Here is an 18,861-nt window from a genome sequence, read left to right as displayed (position 1 = left end):
TGGCCTATCGGAGAGCTGCAATCAAAGATAATGTCCTCAAATGTATAGTTCATTCTAACATGTTTGGAAAATGGTATTATATCCCGAAGAAAAAATATGCAGTTATTTTCTTTCTGGTTTATATTCATCCACACCAAAACGGTTTAAACTTTTAAGAAAAACAAAGACTAATACTTCGAGGGAGGTTTACTAAAAATGATAGGCTTTAACATAAATATTTATTACTTTGGTTTATTATGCTTTTGATTTTCATCTTTTTCATGAATGATATATTTTTTGTTCGGATTTATTTGGTTTGCACACCAGCCTGTTTCAATAAGAACGAGAGAGTTCTAGAAATATACCTTCTTTTGAAGATGTTTTTCAGTTTGAAGTGGCCCTGTTTCTTCTGTCTCGGATCTTTGGAATCCTCCTCTGGAACGTTACATGTCCTCACAAACACCTGTTGCGTAATTGCATCTGCCTCTCTCTCGGAGAGACCATTCGGGTTCTTCTCTTGCGTCTCCCCTCTATGATGTGATCTACTTGGAACAGCAGTTCTTCTTGTTGGCGAAGGTGCTTTGGGGGAGTGTGATCGCGGACTGTGTGAAGTTTTCCTTGATCGCGGTCGTTGCAGTTCCGAGAGTTGCTCTTCCCTGATGATGTGCGCTTGTAGCGCGCCGACGTCAATACTTTTCCGCCGAGCGTACAGTCGGTTCTGAGTTCCTGTTCGTAAATGCTGTGGCAAGGGCCTTGGTTCGTCCATTCTCTCAGAAAACTGATGTCTCCTCAAATCCGCCAAACTGATGAAATGTGGATCACTTTCCATCGCTACAGATGGAACATTATCACTACTTCTATATTGCATTCGTTTCAAGTTTGAGTGTCCTTCAAGAAGCGCATGATGTGCAGCCAATAAGGAGTCACTGATACGATGGTGTCCAAGGCCAACAACCATACCATCTATGCTCTTTCTGTGCTGCCTCATCCTTGAATTTCCATTCTGTTTTAATGTCCTTGGCATTGCATTGGCCGGAGTCGAAGGGACATAACCCATATGCTCTAAGTCAGTATCTTCCTCCTCTCCGTAAACCCCAAACGATTGCATCCGAGAAAGACTCATTCTTCTTGCCCGGTCTTTCCGTCGTTTTCGCGTCGTGTCAATCACATCACCAGGTTGACGATTGTCGTGGCCTTGAAAATTTGAAGCATTTATTCCTTTCCCGAGCATTCCCGGCACCGGGACGACAGAGTTCTCGGGATACTGCGTCACCAAATGCGCATTCCCGCTCAAATGTACACCATTGTACGAAGATGATTCACGATTAGCATGACTTGGAGGAAAGCTCATAGTCACAGGACCACCTCGGTCATTGTGTTCTGCAAGGTTTATTGCCTCGCTAGTCACTGATTTCCTCCTTCCTTTCGGTCTCATCTTAGACGATGATTGCCGAGTGGCCCATATATCTTTGATCTCAGTGGGTGAGATGTTCGCCATACCTTTTTCGCCTTCCATCGAATGGACACCACTGTCACGAAGATTGGTCTCCATGCTGCTCATACTCGAAAAGGATGCTTTGCTGTTTCTCCTGGAAGAATAAAATAAGTAATGATCAGTATAGTTGTTGCATTCACCATGCAGTGGAAGAGATGAATATAAAGTCTGATAGTTTCAAACCGAAGTATGATCATTATCGTCTTAAATGTATCTTCACATGTTAGAACGGTCAGAGGATCACTTCTTCATGAATTTTGCCATTGGTAAATCATCTTTCGCGCTCATAATTCCATTTCAGTTAATGTGAGCAAGCAATATAGCTTATTGCTTTCTGAATGACTCGGTTTAAATAAACAAGGAATATTTTGATTTTCTATGAATATTCTGTCACAGTCAATCTTTGAGTGTGATCTCCTTTTTACTCACCTCTCTCGCTGTGGTTCTCTAGTCGTGGGTGATGGTAAATTTTGGGAAGTCAATCGATTGATCTCATTTACAAAGCCGTTCAACTGCTTCAGACACGACTCAACATGGAAATGATCGGGATGGTTCTTTGCCGTGTACTTCAGGAGCCGCTGCAATAATAATAATAAAGTAAAGATTTTTATTGATGAATAATATAATAGGCCTACCATAGAATTAGTGCGGAATGATATAACCAAATGCTCTACTGATTAAGTTTAATTGGTGATACGAAAATAAATTATTAATTGTTAAATCGTTTAATTAAAACGATGTAGATCATTTCAAAGTTATTCACAATGTACATTAATTTAACATAGATTTACAATGAAATTAAAGGATATAGCCATTGATGGTAAGACACTATTATTATTATCCGGATCGATGGCACTGGCATATTGATATCAACTATATCAGCTACAATTATTGAGTACTCTCTACTTAACTGGTAATTTAGCTTTAGTTAACTTAACACTTAGCTAATGTGATCTTTAGAAGATGTGAACATAGTAAACTTTCAGCACATAACATCAATTCTTTATGCTCTCATTAAATTTTACTTCTCTTCGTTTCCTTTCTCAATTAAATCAAATGTATGCTTATCACAAATTCACATTTACGTTTCATTACTATGAAAAACTGAAGGGGACCTTTAGGTCTAGATGTCAGAAATTAAATATAGGATTCAACAAAAGGCAAAATGCGACTTACTTCTGCGCAATTATGATTATAAACTCATTTCCTTTTCACAAAAGCAAAGAAGTCGGTTATGAAACATGTTGACTGTGATTTTCATTGATAGTTTTGCTTGCAGCTAATTGGATGCAGTGATTTCAGTAACAGTCTTCGTGTCACTGACAAAGAGCGTCATTTAATGGTCTAATGCCTTACCTTCATAGAATGGACATAGTAGGAGATTCTCTGTAGCGGGGCCATGAGATAGGTGATGGGATCGATTTTCCCTTTCCCGTTCTCGTCAAGTTGTTTCTGTAAACAATCATTATAAAGAAAATGTTAAACAAGAGTTAAACAAAAATGTAAGGAAAGTTTATATCATTATTACATTCTCCTTTTCCTAGTATTTGTAGAGAACGTGTCATAGTTTTTCTCGCCATTATGACGTTATCAAGGCTGACTGATGATTTAATTAGTTTCCTAGAGCACAAAATGTTATCGAGGTTCTGATATCATATCGCTTGACACTAGACAATGAATTGATAGTGTTAGTCACAGGAAAATACCTCTCAATGATGATATTTCTTGTTTCAGGCTGCTTTGGGGGAGAAGAAAAATCTTTCAATTTCTGGAAAGTCTTAATCTTTTTTTTTCTTGGTTTTATTTTTTGGGCTCTACTGAATGATGTAGATAAAATATAAGGGTATTACAGTTTTGATGGCTTTTTTTAAGGTTCTTACTACACAAGTAAAAGAGTAAAGAATCATCGATACATGAAAATGCAAGTGCTCTAAAGCGATGTCGAACCAATTATCGTAGACACACACTTTGTTTTGTAATGACGTCCGTGAAGCGATGACAATTTAAATACCACCTCCTGGAAATTGTCTTATGTAATTATGTTTTCTTGCTTCGATGGTCACTTTATTTCATGAAACCAAAACTAAAATTCACAAAATCGTTTTTTAACCCCTTTTTTTGTTGACTTGATAAAAAAACCTCTGAAATACATTGAGACGTGCAAGATGATGGAAATGATTCATAAAGTATCTTTGAAAATTCAGAGAAAGTTAACATTTGGTTGTTGTTTTGAGCCTTCTTCCTTTTGTTTTTATGTTTGTTTGTCTCTTTATTTCTTTTATGATTATAGCCTACTCCAACCCGTATGGTATCGACTGTACACAACTTACCTCAATAAACTGATAAAAGTTTTGGGATGTTCCAAGATGGTTGGCCAACATAGATAAACCGTCTCGAAACATTTTCACATACAATGTGTAGATCTTAAGCAGATTTGACTGTAAATAGAAAAAAAAAACATCCTAGATACATTGCATTTAGGCAATACTTTTCGCTTCATTAATGTATTTTCCATTTCCCCAGAATAATGCATCAAACATAAACAAAATGAATGGTAAATAATATGATGAAAATGGAAATGTTGAACATGCTTTTGACAGAATATTTACCCAGCAACCACATATTTTGCTACATGGATATTTTTTAATATTCAACTTCGTTCTTAGAGTGTGCAAGTAAATATTTCATTTAATGAAGCTTAAAAGTGTTACATACCTCATCACCACCCGATAGCCTTGCTAAGACATCCCCCACAATGCCTTTCCACTTCCAATCACTCAGTCTCGTTTCTAAAGCATCAAGAAAGGCCGAATGCTCATGATATAACTCTCCAAAACATGGCGGGAACATCACGCTGAAAAAAAAACATAAGCATCCGGATAATTTCGAGTATTGAGTGATCATCTCTTTACGTCACTGTTCACCTTGCTTCTTCCATCAAAATTTGGTTATGATCGTAGCTTCTTAATTTTGATGAAGATGTCTCAACAAGCTTAGGCAATTATCAAGGTGTTTGAAATATAGATCACGATGATCTCAACTGAAATGTTAGTCTTACATAGGGACGGTCACCTGTCATCTAAATGAATTATTGTGAAGCAATATTTTCGTCTTGGCTTATATACCTATACCTAATATTGTTTGGATCAATCGCAACTCTTTGTAAGACAGGGGCTGTGGAACCGGGAGGAGCTTACCACCCCAACCATCCATATTTTTTCAAAAAACCGTGTGTAAAAAATACAAATAACCATAATGGTTGGGAGTTTTTTGCATGGTCAGCCCACACCCCTCCCCCCCCCCCCTGTAAGATAGGGTCTTTAATAGAATGTAGGGACGGGATATTATAATAGAGGGAAGTGAGACGGGGTAGACAAATAGAAAGAGAGAGCGAGGGTGGATGGATGAGAAAAATCTATACAGGAAGAACAAGACTGAGGGATGAAATAAGAGAAGGAAGAATATAAGGGAATACTAACTTGATATCGTTGAGAGGAACAATAGATTCGATAACAAGAGGTTGGATGATGCATTCCTGAATGAATCGAAGATTAGAAACATAAATCCGCTCTGAAGAAACCAACGAGTCTACTACACGACGACGTTTACCTTCAATGTAAAATAAAATAGGAAATTATATCAGAAAGATATGCCACTCAGCGCTTGACAACAAATAATGTAACCCATGCAAGCTGCATGGAGAAAAAACGAATAGATGCAGAGGTTCTAGGTTCGAGCCTTGTTCACTTCTTTTGGATCGGTCCCCAGGCGTAAATACTCACATCTGATCGATACAATTCTGTAAAAACTTGATCTCATACACAATATACCCCCCAAAAATCGAAAATTGTATTTAATACTGGAAATATATATATTTTTTCGTTGTATTACTGAAAAAAAAAACATTATTAAACATTTTCTTACTTTTATCGCTGTCGCTACTCCTTATGGTTCTCTCCGAGTTCTGTTCATTCTGCCCTAACTGAAATTACAAGACATTGCGATAGAATAAAACAGTTAGTGATTAAGAATTGATTGAAATAAAGTTTAAGATGCCGATAAGATTAATTCTTCGTCAAGTTTGACATTACAAATATCAATTACATTTCAAATTAGGCATTTAGATAATATATTTATAAAATATATTTATTTTACCATTGTTTTAGCCGGCCTTCTATCAAGATATACACATTGTTTTTATCAAAATTTAAGTATCCTTAAAAAAAGCAAGAAACCGCGATTATTTAATATGAATAGTCAAAATCAAGAGTAGATGTGAACGTCTTACGTTTCGGTTGAATAATAAGTTGTCAGTGGATGGGCTTGCTAGTCTAGCTCTATGACGATGGTATTCCTGGGCAAATTTTCGGCTTAGTTTCATCATCTGATCCGCTGCTTGGATCGTTGAGTCATCGGAATCCGAATGTTCCGGATCAACTGCATTCATAAAAACCATCACGTGATAATGGCATTTACTCATGAATCGAAAATTAGCAGAATAAAGTAGTATAAATGGTGACCGGGTATGCTCACCGATACAATCAGTTTAATTTTTGATAGAAAATCAGACAAGAAATATAAGTGACTTAGCTTTAGAGGGGAATCAGATTAAACATTTAAGACGAGTTTATAACAATTTACTTCTACTTTGACAAAGTTAAATTAATCTCTGCGGATAGACATGGCGCGATTCGCCACATGGAATTTGAATATTATAAAAGTGATGTTTTGTAATTCAATTTTGCATTAAACTTGATTGTTTCCCTTTCTACAGATCAATGCTTGATTATGCAGGTTTTTTTTCTAGGAATGATTTATATAACACGTGAATATAGATAGTGTATTAGAGAGTGGTAAAATTAATAATATCCCCATAGTCTTGGTATAAAATGCATTTTTGTGTCCAGAATTATAAATTTCGAGGATTTAGAATAAAACCAGAGTAGCTGTGAAAAAAAATGACTAGCCGAACACTGAATTATTTGACTGGATTTGAATTCAAAGCTATTTTAAATTCAAATCCGTTTGGATATAAAACAAATATAATATTTCAACGTAATTCAAATCTTCGGCTAGTTATTATTTACAACCATTCTAAATTTATATTCAAATCATTAAAGTTTTGAGTTAAGATTCGAACCCTATACCCTGTTGTTTAGAATCCAAAAACTTTGGCCAAGAAACCTCTTGGGGCCCCATAACACAAAAATTCGCGATTAATCGCTAAATGACATGGCCAATCAAGATCATCGTTGCATGCGCACTTTGCTCATTAGACTGACTAGAACCAATCAGAATTGTTTTTATAAATTAACCTTTGTGTTTATGGAGCCCTGGTTGGTTTATAATCTCACCTGTCTTTTCACCAGCCTCTGGGAGTGAATCGATGAACGGTTGTAGCATAGGAGGAACAGAGTCATTAGGGTCGTCAAATACGTCTCGATGAAAACCACTCTCATCGGATTGAGACGATCGATTTGAGCGGGATTGAGATTGAGAATTTCTGTGAATATAGGAATAGTAGAGAGTATCTATTATTCACGTCCTTTTCGGTGATGACTTGGTCTTGGCTATTGTTTTATTGGTGCCGCCATATAATATTATGCAGGCTATATGACCCGAGCTCAAAAAAGACTTTTAACTTTAGAGGGTTTTTTTTTTCTTTAAGCAGCTGGTTGATAGCATCATGTCTAAATCAAAGCTGAACAAAATCACCAAAATGCATAAAAAATTACAAAAATCAACACTTAAAATAACATTTTTAAACAACTGCTTATATATATTATTAAATATATTTAGCTTACGGAACATTTGCTCGATCCGTCTTCTCCGCCATCTTATTTTTGATGTCATTTTGCTGTTCTCGAAGCTCGTCCATCTGTCTTTTTAGATCCGCCGTCGTCTCGCTGTTCTTGCTGACGTCATCAACCGCTTTCCCTAAGTCACTCTTTAAGAAATAAAAACACAAAGTTTATGTGTCTTTAAAAAAGAGAATAGTCATCAATGTGAGATAGAACCATAATTGAAAGTGAGAAATTAATCATAACTTTTTATATGAGTTGCATGGCGTACCTCGCTGATTAAGAAAAAAGGGCTCCTTCAAATCAGTGTCAGTAATCCTTGTTTTACAGGAGTTCACGATGTCATTGTAAGTAATAATTATGATATCATGAATTCTATAAAAAGGGGTGCATGCTTTTCTCATTAATTTAGTTCATATCATATTTCTATAGCGCCTTTTTTACGAGATACAAAGCGCTTTTAGATGTCATTCTTGGGGGATGTTATTCTTGAAATGTGAGATCTTTGATTTTAATTGGCCTCTGACTATGGAATCTGTGACAGTCAAACTTTCGGAGGAAGACAACTTCTCATTACTGACAGCTTTCATTAATCGGTTCCCAGGTCAGCAAAGGAAATGTAATATTAGGCTACCATTAATATCTTAATTACCAAATAGATATTCTTTTTATGCTCAAAAGTCATGTTTCAATATTTTAAAAATGAGTAAATTTTCAAGTCTAATTATATCTCAAGTAGAATAGTGTTATGTATATCTTAATCATTATGTTACTTGATTATTGTTATGTTGAATAAATGATTTTACCTGTTTATACTTTTGTTATTGGTATGTGAAAATGAAATAAAATAAAATGAAATAAAAATCATATCATTTATTATAATCATAACCATCGTTATTATTCGAATTCATTTTGTTTACCTGCAGTGTTTCTACCATTTTGGTGAGTTGTTCAACCCTAGCATCGCTGTCCGACTTGTGCATCTCCAATGTTTCTTGAAGTAACCGATCGCCATTTTGAATCCTCGAGAGCTCTTGCATTGCCAATACGAAGCCTTCTTTCATCTCTTGGACCAGACAGTGAAGCTGCAAAGAGAGAATATTGATTTGACTGTCAATTCATTAAAATTAATAATCATACTTAACGGAGTCTATTTACAGATGCAATGTTTGTCTGATAACTGATTTACATATACGAGTTTGTCCCGTCATGAGTTTAATGCCATCGCTGCAGTGTTTCGACATGTTCTTAAAACCAAGCGAATACAGAATATTATGTTCGCTCATTCGAGTTTAAACAAAATTTCAAGTGGTTCAAATTTGTGATATTTCGGTTTGTGACATCAACATAGTATATGGAAAATTACAGTAATGGCGTTGCAATGTGTTATAGAGAGCCATTTGCCATCGGATTTGTTTTTAAGTTGATCAAGATCGTGACCATTATCTAGGAATAAAAACTGTATATAACGATTAAATATCTGAAACGTCTTCATTAAAAAGTTGATAGAAACGGAATATGATAGCATATCTCATGATCTCTGTCTACACCCCGATCATCATATCTTTGCCTTATTGTCTATTATGTATTCTATTTATTTTGACATTGAGGTGCATGCTCCAGGCTATGTTTTTATTGAATGTCGAAGTAGAAATGTCACAGTTCATATACTGCAATGCCTAGTTTTAATGTACATGGATGGTTTCCCGAGTATGGTAAGCTGGCTAGTCTACTCTATTTCTCACCAGTTTAATATCAACAAATAATAATTTGTTGCAAATTGTACAATTTTTTTGATTGAATGAAAAAATGCTAGTATCTGCTTTATCAAGCTATACTTGAATAATGAAAAAGTGGTATATTACATGCCACTCACAACATGATGGATTACAAATAAATCTTGTTGCTTTATAAAGAATCTGTATCTATAATCACGACATTAAGAAAATGGTTCGAACAAAATCTAGGTAGGAGGCTTTATATTTTTATATGTTATTTGGTCGACCCCGCTCATTCAGTCTGATGTAAACTTTATAAAATAAATATTACGTTCGAATAATTATTGTCAAACTATTATTAATTCATCAGTTTTTACGACACAGTAAGACAAATTTTATTTTTCGGAGCTTTCGTTTCAACATTCATAGACCTCTAAAGGATGACATTTATATTCCCTCCCACAGGGAAACATGTAAACACAGGTAAAACTGAACAATGATGTAATTAAATTATGTATATCATTGTGATTCGTGTGCAGAAAATTACTCGATCCGATGCTACTAGGCAAGTTGCCAAATTAAAGACGTTCGTTGATAAGTCTGAATTTCATGTTGGTTTCTTCCTCAACCCTCGTCCATAGTACTTTATTTATACAAAATACACAATAACGTAAGATGAATTATTGGTCTCGAATGAAATTATTCCTATTTTACGAACAAGTAACAGCAACTTTTATGATGAGGCCTTCAAAGTTAATTTGACTGCGAAGCCGTCCCTGGCAATATTATTGTCTCTTCCGGGCACAGGTGACAGCAAATAGTAAAGAAGTATTATATGTGTACAGAATATGAATTTCTCTGATAATACTATATGCTTTCGGATGAAGTGAGTTCATTAATCATTCCATCTGATATAGCTCTCAAATAATATCCAATCTCTCCCAGTAACTTTACCTCTAGGCGATTCGAGGAAACAATCAACTTGCACGTCTCGTAATTTTCTCCATTCTTACTAGACTTCACAAATGCTCATCAAGCCATGTCATCATTCGAGAGCATTACAAATTTTCATAACATTAAAAATAAAAAATAAAAAAGCTATAACATAAACAAATCATTCCAGGAATATCCTACATATATAGGCAACCAGACCTACATTTTTTTTCAATCAAATTGTCACTCATACATCTCTATCTTACTTTCATCCTTATCTTTGAATTTTAGGCTTTATATTCAGAAGCGGATCTAGAGGGGGGGTTGGGGGGGGTTGCAACCCCCCCAAAAAAAAATCCGGGGACCATTTTTTTAAATCTTATCTTTTTTTTTAAACTTGTAATTTTATTTTATTCTATTTTATGCAAGAAAACGCCATTTTCACACACAGATTTTCAAAAATTTTCCCTACTGTGGGAGGGGGGACACCCCCTCCCACACCCTCCCCCCTCGCTTGGACTCGGTCGCTACGCTCCCTCGCATACCACCCCAACCCCCCCCCTTTATAAAAAGCTGGATCCGCCCCTGATATTACTTACAGTACAACATTTTTCCACTTTCTTTATTGGTTTATGTTCGATCAGTAAGTGGAATGTTATCTTTCCTTTGTCACATATGGTATTGACGTCAACACATACATGTAGTAGGGTAACTTTCAATTATTTGCATTTTCTGGCTTTTCTTTCTTTCATTCATGTTTGACAGCTTGTATTTACGGAGCTGATCTCAAATACAAATTATTTAGCCTCTCACAAGTGGGACTTAGCAAATAAAAGACTTTTAATTTATTCGTATGACTTAAAGGCAACTTGCATTATTATTTCACATGAAGTATAAGACAATGAGGAACATAATAAAACAACTTAAGAAACAATATAAATCTAATTGCTCATATTGTTTCTTACATTCAACTGATTTGAAAATATGAAATGAAACTTGATGGGTCAACTGGCGTACTAGGAGCACACCAGAAGCACCCCAAAATGTGCACCCCACTATAAATATTTCGGTTCATTAATGTTAGTTTCAAGCATCATAATTTTCATGATATTTCCTTTATAGTTATGATTAATTTTATATTTTCAATATGAAATTACAACTGTCTGTACATAACTATCTGTGGGTCGTTTCCTATGCTCGCATGTAATTATTATTATTATTATTTTATAGAAATGGTGAGCTTTGCCTAAACCCATCCCTTTAAAAGCTTTAAGACCACTAGTTTGGGTCCAAGCAATGCACTCATTGTATTTGTTGTTTTATTTTAATCAATACTTACTGTATCTAGATTGTATTTCCAATTCATTTTTTTTTCAAACTTCAGATTTCAAAGTACATTTATTTATCTCTATACCAAACGGGCGAATTCCTCTTTAAAAGTAACTCGCCTCCCTGTGGGGTATAAACATACTTATAACATACTCGCTTGCCGACTGAACAAATACCTAAGGCAAACTTAGAAAATGTTGACTAAACTACCCGTAGCTATTTAAACAGAACACTCAATCTTTCTAGCAATTTCGTTTACTACTAAGGTATATACATAGACTCTGTAAAATATATGTGGTCAACATTTTGTGTACACTATTATAACTTAATTAGTGGTGTTTTTCTTCCTTTTTAATGGATAGGAGGAATAGATGAAATCGTAATTTGATATTTCGTCGCAAAAAAAATGAAGGAAAGAAGAGCATGCATATTACATTTTATCATAAAAACCGTCGAAATTGATTACTTTAAATAACCTAAAGAAATCAGTGTTAGCAAAGTCGCATTTCGACTATATAATGCCTTATATATATCGTAGTTTCATCAAATAGAGTGGCGTCTCCAAGCATACTTGGTATACACTTAAGATTTCAATTTTATTCATACAATAATGTGCAGTATAAAAAGTCATATGTCTTTATTCAAGATCAACTGTATGTTTAGTTAATTCTATATAAAGACAATCATTTTTTTTAATTTAATTGAAATTATAACAAATAGCTTCTTTAAATTGCGATAATAATTTAGTCTTATGTAACGAAGTTTTATTTCGAATACTTGGAAAAGGGTATAAGCGTCCCTTGTATTTCCAATACTGATTCTTTGATAGCTTCTATTATGCAACTCTCTTGTATTTCTCAAAACATTCAACGGAATCCTTCAAAAGAGAAATAGGCAAATCGTAGTCTTAGTTGTACCCTAGAGAAAAACTAATGAGAATTAGATTGATTTCCAATCGCAAATGTCAACTATCGACACGGTAAGTGGTCAATCAAGTCCTACTTAATCATGAATATTTGATGTTTCTCTTGTACCATCGGCCGTTATGGATTATCAGTTCTATTCAAGAGAGTCATTATACCGTCCACCATATACATGCCATACGGCAATTGGTGGTTCGATTCCCGTGATATAATTATAATGATCTATAAAGTGCAAGTATGGTGATGATCGGTTGCAGAATATCAGGGTCGTACCACAAGATAACTATTTTTTTTCCTTGGGGCGTGGGAGGGCCATGAAAAAAATATGTTCCGGAATACATATACGCAAGAAGGCGAAGCGACCGAGCTTATTACGAGGGCGTCTAATCGAAAATGAAAGTGGTTGATTTGGTGCGCACATTATGCGTTTAGGGCAAGCTAGTACAAAAAAAATGTAATAAAAATCTTGGATATGACAATTTCAGACCGCCCCCTTCTCCGTCTGGCCATGATGGAGTTGACAAGTAGTTTTTAATTCATGAAAAACTTTCTGTATTTCTTTGTTTGTGTGGTAGTATTCCGCAAGTCGATTCTCATTGAAAGCTATCCAATATAGACAATAGAAACTTGAGTCGTTTCCGCATCTCGCCGCCTCAATGTAACATGTTTTCATAAGTAATGACATTAAAAGACAGACATGAATTCAATAATTACCACTCCCCATCTTTGAAAAGAATAGTAAAACGTTTAGAATAAACCATAGACGAGGTAAAAAGGATTTGCGTCGGGGTCCGGATCGATAGGGGTCTTTAGTACGCAGTGGGGTATCCATTTCGATATAGCTTTGTACCGTTTAGTTCAATAAAGCACTTGTGCAGAACCAGTTGGAAACAAAAATCGATGAGATTCGAAATAAAAGAAAAGATGGATTCTACTTTTATTTGGATTGTTTCTTCGATTCCTTCTGGTTTAACTCGTGAGGGTTGTACTTTTATCGTATGTGACAGTAATATAAAATTGACGTTTGACTTTTCAAATGTATGGACTTTATCATAACAATACCTCTTTAAAATAATCTATTTTGTACGGCAAAAATAATCGCAAATCAATGTGTGTACATGCTAACAATTAAAGTTTGATTATCAGTAAATCATTTTAATGAACTACATTTCATATGAGATTATAGGAATATGTATCAAATTACAATTCACAGAACGATACTCTAAATTTATAGTAGGGGGGGGGGCTTTAGGGTTTTATTTAATTGCTGTGCTGTTAACAATTTTTTTTTCAATTTCATTCTCAATTACCATTGTTCATCTCATTAAATATAATAATGATAATACAGTTAAGTCAACTTTGTAGTGGAAATGTTATAAGAAGTAGGATATATGAAGAAACCAACTTCAATATTACGTTGTTGTTATACAATAGAGATTTAAAATTGCGTTACAAGATGACGTCGGATGATCAATTTTTGCTTAATCCCCGGTTAGTGGAGACTTTACATCCATTTTACGCAATCGTTCTGTATAGTATGACCCGTTCAATAAAACCGAATCCCAGGAGTATATTCTCTTAATTGAATAAATTTGGTATTTTTGTTTGGTGTGTTGATGAAAGGAACGTTACATGTAAGTTGATTGGAACTGTTTCGAGACTATAATTATGCTAATTTTAAGGTTTCACCCTGGATGGATGTGACTTTCCGAACTAATAATCACAAGGATACAAAGAGGATTCAGAACGCATTGCAAATAGGGGTGGTGTCAGATTGAAATCCTAGATATTTCAAAGTACTGTTATTAAAGTATGTATGATTTGCTAAATGTTCATGAATTAGTCACGTCAACAGACAACGCGTCCTTCATGTAACTTTCCATTCAATGATTCTTCATGAAAATTTTAGTTTTCCATTGATCAAATCTAGTATCCTCTCTCCGCATGATATATGTTTATCCTTCCAAATTGAGGCGCTCATACCCTTTCCCTATAATTCGGTGATTGAATATCAGAAATAAATTTAAGAAGATTGTGTACATGAGTTTTCGCCCTATTCCTTTGTTTATCAATATTGATTTATCAATTAAAAAAATACGAGGACCCGACATTGGTTTAATTTTAGGCATCAATTGAAATTGATTTTACCTCAAAATGTCAAATTTAAATCGCATCTTGGACGTAACAAGTTATCGCGCTTTTATTTTATCTTCATATTATGCTGTCTCTCTTTATTCTGTGTATCAGACGAGGAGATATGTTCATAACATCACTTCTTAACACATGGACAAAGATTGAGAAAATTAAGGATATGTTTGAAATAATTATACCGTGTCGACGGTGCTATTATCTGAACGTGAGTGTGACAATAAACTGTTTGGAAGTAATTACTTTACATTGTCAAGCTCGTGTTTCACGTTTTAATATTCAATTTCCATTTGAATTCTTTATAAAAAAAAATAAATGCTACTTGCTGGAAAATAAGTATTAACTTTGCAAAGTAACACATTTAATATAACTTCAAAAGTGAATTATACATGACATCAGCAATACTGGACTAAATATGGAATTAATAATGTAAACATACCTCGATGATCTGTTCTTCCAGATTAACATGACTTTCAGCATCAGCTAAAATAAAGAAAAAAAGATTATGAAATATAATTAGGATAATACTCAGTTTTCTACTTTCTACTTGTTTCAACAAATTTCACTTAAATTATAATCGAAAAGTGGAAATTCATAAAGAAAATTGATTTTATTTGTCTTTCAGTCATTCCGCCCTTCCCTATCCCATTCTTTCTCCACTCCCCCCCCCTTCGCTCATTACCATCTCGTTAGCCATTGTTATGCTTCAGTCCTCCTCCTCCTTCTTCTCCTCCTCCTCCTTCCCCCGGCTACTCCTCCTCCTCTTCCCCCTCCTTCCTATTCTCTTCCACCACTCCTCGTTCTTTTCCCATTCTCCTCCATCCCCAATCTTCTTTTTTTTTTCTCCTCCTGTCCTCATCCTCTTCCTTTTCCTCCTCTCGCTCCCCATCCCTCCTCTTCTTATTCCTCCTTCCCTTCCTCCTATTCCTCTTTCCCCGCTCCTCCCCATATTTCTAATCCATATACCCAATGCTTTACCTCTTACAAAAGCAGGCGATGGTGTCCTCATACCTTCCCGCATTGATGATGCCATATCATCAGAGGGAATGCCTGAGGAAAGGCATAATTGATATCATTATCAAAATATAGTATGGATTTTACAGAAATCATATCGTGCAGTCTCAAACTGAAATGAACATGAAACACAAATATAAAAAAAAGGCACCAAGAAGTCTTTTTTTGCAGGGCGCCAATACCTTCCTGCAAATTATATTACTCAAAGAAAATATACAGCACCTGTCAAAGAGATTGAGCGTTCAGGAAGCAAGCCGTTGATGAGTCAGGTAAGCTGAATATCTTTTTACACTAAATACCCAATATTAAAGGTCAAGTCCATCCCAGCAAACTGTTGACTTGAATAAATAGAGAAAATTCAAACTAGCATAACACTGAAAATGTCATCAAGATTGGATGTAAAATAAGAAAGTTATGGCATTTTAAAGTTTCGCTTATTTTTCACAAAACAGTGATATGCACAACTCAGTGACATGCAAATGGTCAGTCCATGATGTCCATCACTCACTATGTCTTTTGTTTTTTATTGTTTGAATTATACAATATTTAATTTTTTACAGATTTGACCATAAGGACCAACCTGACTGAACCATATAGTATTAAACAATGCTAATTCCACATGTTCAGGGAGGAATTAATCACTTTTTTACTTGATAATGTGGAGAAAATTTGAATATTTCATATTTCATATAATGAAATACAAAATAAATAGTGAGTGGATGACGTCATCCAGGATGTGCATATAACTGTTTTGTGAAATTAAGCTAAATTTTAAAATGTCATAACTTTCTTATTTTACATCCGATTTTGATGAAATTTTCAGTGTTATGCTTGTTGGATTTTTCTCTTTTTAATCAAATCAACTTTTTGTTGGGGTGGACTTGTCCTTTAAGCTCTCTTTTACACATAAAACGTGGTTTTATGTAAACTTTGTATACGTTGGAATGTCATTACTCAATAGTTATATAAAAAAGATCCTTGAATTAAGAAATTACTTAACAAATAGAAAACAACAAGACAATTTTAAGAAATTCAGTTATTTATTATATTAATTTAATACGTGAAGTAAAGTGAAATAGATCCAAGATGATATATAACATAATGCGAAAGAAAACTACTAAAATCCGCCTACCTGTGGTTGTATTGTTGTAAACTATACATATTAATATTGCATTGCATTTTTGCCAATCAGATTGTCAAAATAGATACTCTCTATATACATGATAATGTGATTTCATATTCTTGGTGTTACTAAGGGCTTACCTCTGACAAACGCAGGCGAGGGTACCCTCAGTCCTTCCATCCTCGAAGTGGACATCTTATCTGATGATTTCGAGGACGAGTACGACTTATCTATCTCCACATCGTAAACACTGACGTCATCTTGATCATCCAACCAATCCGTGATCGCCGACGGCATCAGCCAAGATAGAAAGCGTGTCGGAAATTATGAACTCGAGTTAAACTGTGGGGAGAGGAAGAGAGAGGAAGAAAGAGAGAGAGATATTATATATTGAATAAAATATTTACAGTCAAAAGGTAAAAGTCCAAATACCATGAAGTTAATCGAGAAGTAATATGATGAGTTAATTAAACGATACAATTAACTAGAATAACAGTTTGCAACCATAATAAGAGTTGCACAGCTAAAAACAAAACAAAGTGTTTGTTATCGTGATTGCGTTCCCGATATCATGTATATCGCTTAATTTCTATGTGTTTATTTTGAATAATGTTTTTACACTTTTAATTGTGTTTAATCGTACAGTTCTGTGTTAAAGAAAATGAGGAAGTAAAAGGAAAGGAAAGCGAGATATAATAAAGTATCAAATTGATCTTTAATTATATAAATTGCTACAAGATAAGTTGATGGAAATAAAACATTTTGCTTCTCCAAACTTGAGTTCTATGACTGTTCGATTGATCAAGAATATTAAACTTTGCTATCGCGAGCATCATTATCACAATTTGACACTCTTAACTTCAAAAGAGGTTAACAAAATATTATTCCAAACATTCGGGGCGCTGAGTGCGAGCAATATTATTATTACCAACGCGAAGTTCAACTTCCAATCATAAGAGATTGCCTAATCAGACCTTAATCCCTATGTCTATACCGGTGTCATTGAGATGTGACTAAATAAGGCAGTAAATAATTAGACTAAATGACGCGAAACCAAGGTTAATAGATCATAATCCAATTTGATATTAGTATTTAATCCAGTTATTGAACTATAACCTTGAATAGACGAGTATATGCGTCGTAAATCTGTAGATTTCGGCAGCTTTGATTCATAAGGGTAATTAAGCCTCTTGTCATTTTTTTCACTATCAATCAATATAGGAAGAATAATGTAATGCACATAATTGTTTTGTATTTATTGCACATAATAGCAATTGTGTTAAAGGAGAAGAGAAAATAAAGTTAAAGAGTCCATCAAGAAGTAACGAATATTTTTTTTTTTTAATATTCAGGTGAGTTATAAAAAAAAGACAGTTATAAAATATATTATCAATAAAATTGACATGACAATTGTAAATGTCACATCTTGTCCCCTTCATGCATCTACAATTGTCATATTAAGCATAAATTCATCTTTGACAAAATCTAACAACATACACCTTTATTAAATGTATCGGAAAACCCTTATCAGTGATTGTGTAGCCGCCCGAATTTGAAAATGGTAGATTATAGTACATCTTTGAACTATCGTTTTGAAAGAGATATTTTGAAATATAAAAGGAATGCTTTATTCTGTAAATAATATTTTAATACACATGGCCACTTTACATCATAAGAAAAATAATAGATTGTTTAAAATGCGTGCCTACCAACTTCGGTGAAAACAGATTTTCCCTTTTAACCCATAGGCTTTGTTTTTCAACCGATAATTGGGAGATTTGATAATTCGCATACATGATTGGTTTGAAAAAAAAGAAGAGAAAGGAATATATTTAAAATATAATTTGCTATGTATTGAAACATACCGAGGTAGTTGCATCTTCCGTGATTTTTATCAATCAGAGTGAACATCTAAACTGAATATTGGCTTAATCGTTTAAAAATGGGTCATCCTTCGTTTAATATTCATTTGCAGTTGGGTTTTATCCATGCACAACTATAGCTTCCGATGAAGACGACGCCGGCGCTCTACACAACGGCATCCTTCATTATGTTCTCATGTTATAAGTTCATCAACAATTCAATTCAGCACAGTTAAACGACACACTTTATAATATTTCCACACCGTTCACTGAAGATATCCATATTACAAGGAAAAATAAGATGTATCTAAAACGAATATATTCTCTTGAAGCTGGTAGCGTTATCCCTTGTTCTAGTAGGATCCATAGATAGAGGATGCGTCTTATATGAACACCATGCTTAAACTATTAGCAACCCACCGCGCCGTGCGGTAGAGTTCGCCGCGAGGGCTGGCGTCATTTCTACATAATGTAGATCTGAAGTGTCACTATACAGTATACAACCTCATCGTCCAATCAAATACCATTCTTTTGTC

The 18,861-nt window shown here is 34.5% G+C and overlaps 1 protein-coding gene across 3 annotated transcripts in view; it reads right to left on the bottom strand.

Annotated features, from left to right (window-relative positions):
- LOC129264824 (uncharacterized) overlaps positions 1–18,861 on the bottom strand; it is a 21,466-nt gene extending 2,605 nt beyond the window's left edge. Inside the window, exons 1-15 of one of the 3 annotated variants that reach the window (XM_054902771.2) lie at positions 18,329–18,861; positions 16,604–16,805; positions 15,305–15,376; positions 14,766–14,809; positions 8,196–8,360; positions 7,279–7,421; positions 6,829–6,977; positions 5,763–5,911; positions 5,399–5,456; positions 4,954–5,083; positions 4,190–4,328; positions 3,805–3,912; positions 2,831–2,926; positions 1,904–2,052; positions 345–1,568 (exon numbers count right to left, since the gene is read on the bottom strand). In XM_054902771.2, coding sequence (XP_054758746.2) covers positions 345–1,568; positions 1,904–2,052; positions 2,831–2,926; positions 3,805–3,912; positions 4,190–4,328; positions 4,954–5,083; positions 5,399–5,456; positions 5,763–5,911; positions 6,829–6,977; positions 7,279–7,421; positions 8,196–8,360; positions 14,766–14,809; positions 15,305–15,376; positions 16,604–16,760 — 2,783 coding nt within the window. In that variant the 5' untranslated portion in view covers positions 16,761–16,805; positions 18,329–18,861. The remainder of the gene's footprint in view (positions 1–344; positions 1,569–1,903; positions 2,053–2,830; positions 2,927–3,804; positions 3,913–4,189; positions 4,329–4,953; positions 5,084–5,398; positions 5,457–5,762; positions 5,912–6,828; positions 6,978–7,278; positions 7,422–8,195; positions 8,361–14,765; positions 14,810–15,304; positions 15,377–16,603; positions 16,806–18,328) is intronic. The other 2 variants (XM_064102135.1, XM_064102134.1) reach the window with 2 other exon arrangements.

Source organism: Lytechinus pictus, chromosome 7 (genome assembly GCF_037042905.1).
Source record: "Lytechinus pictus isolate F3 Inbred chromosome 7, Lp3.0, whole genome shotgun sequence".
Classification (NCBI taxonomy): domain Eukaryota; kingdom Metazoa; phylum Echinodermata; class Echinoidea; order Temnopleuroida; family Toxopneustidae; genus Lytechinus; species Lytechinus pictus.
The sequence above is the reverse complement of the archived record's forward strand: the minus strand, read 5'-3'. Positions and strand labels throughout refer to the sequence as shown.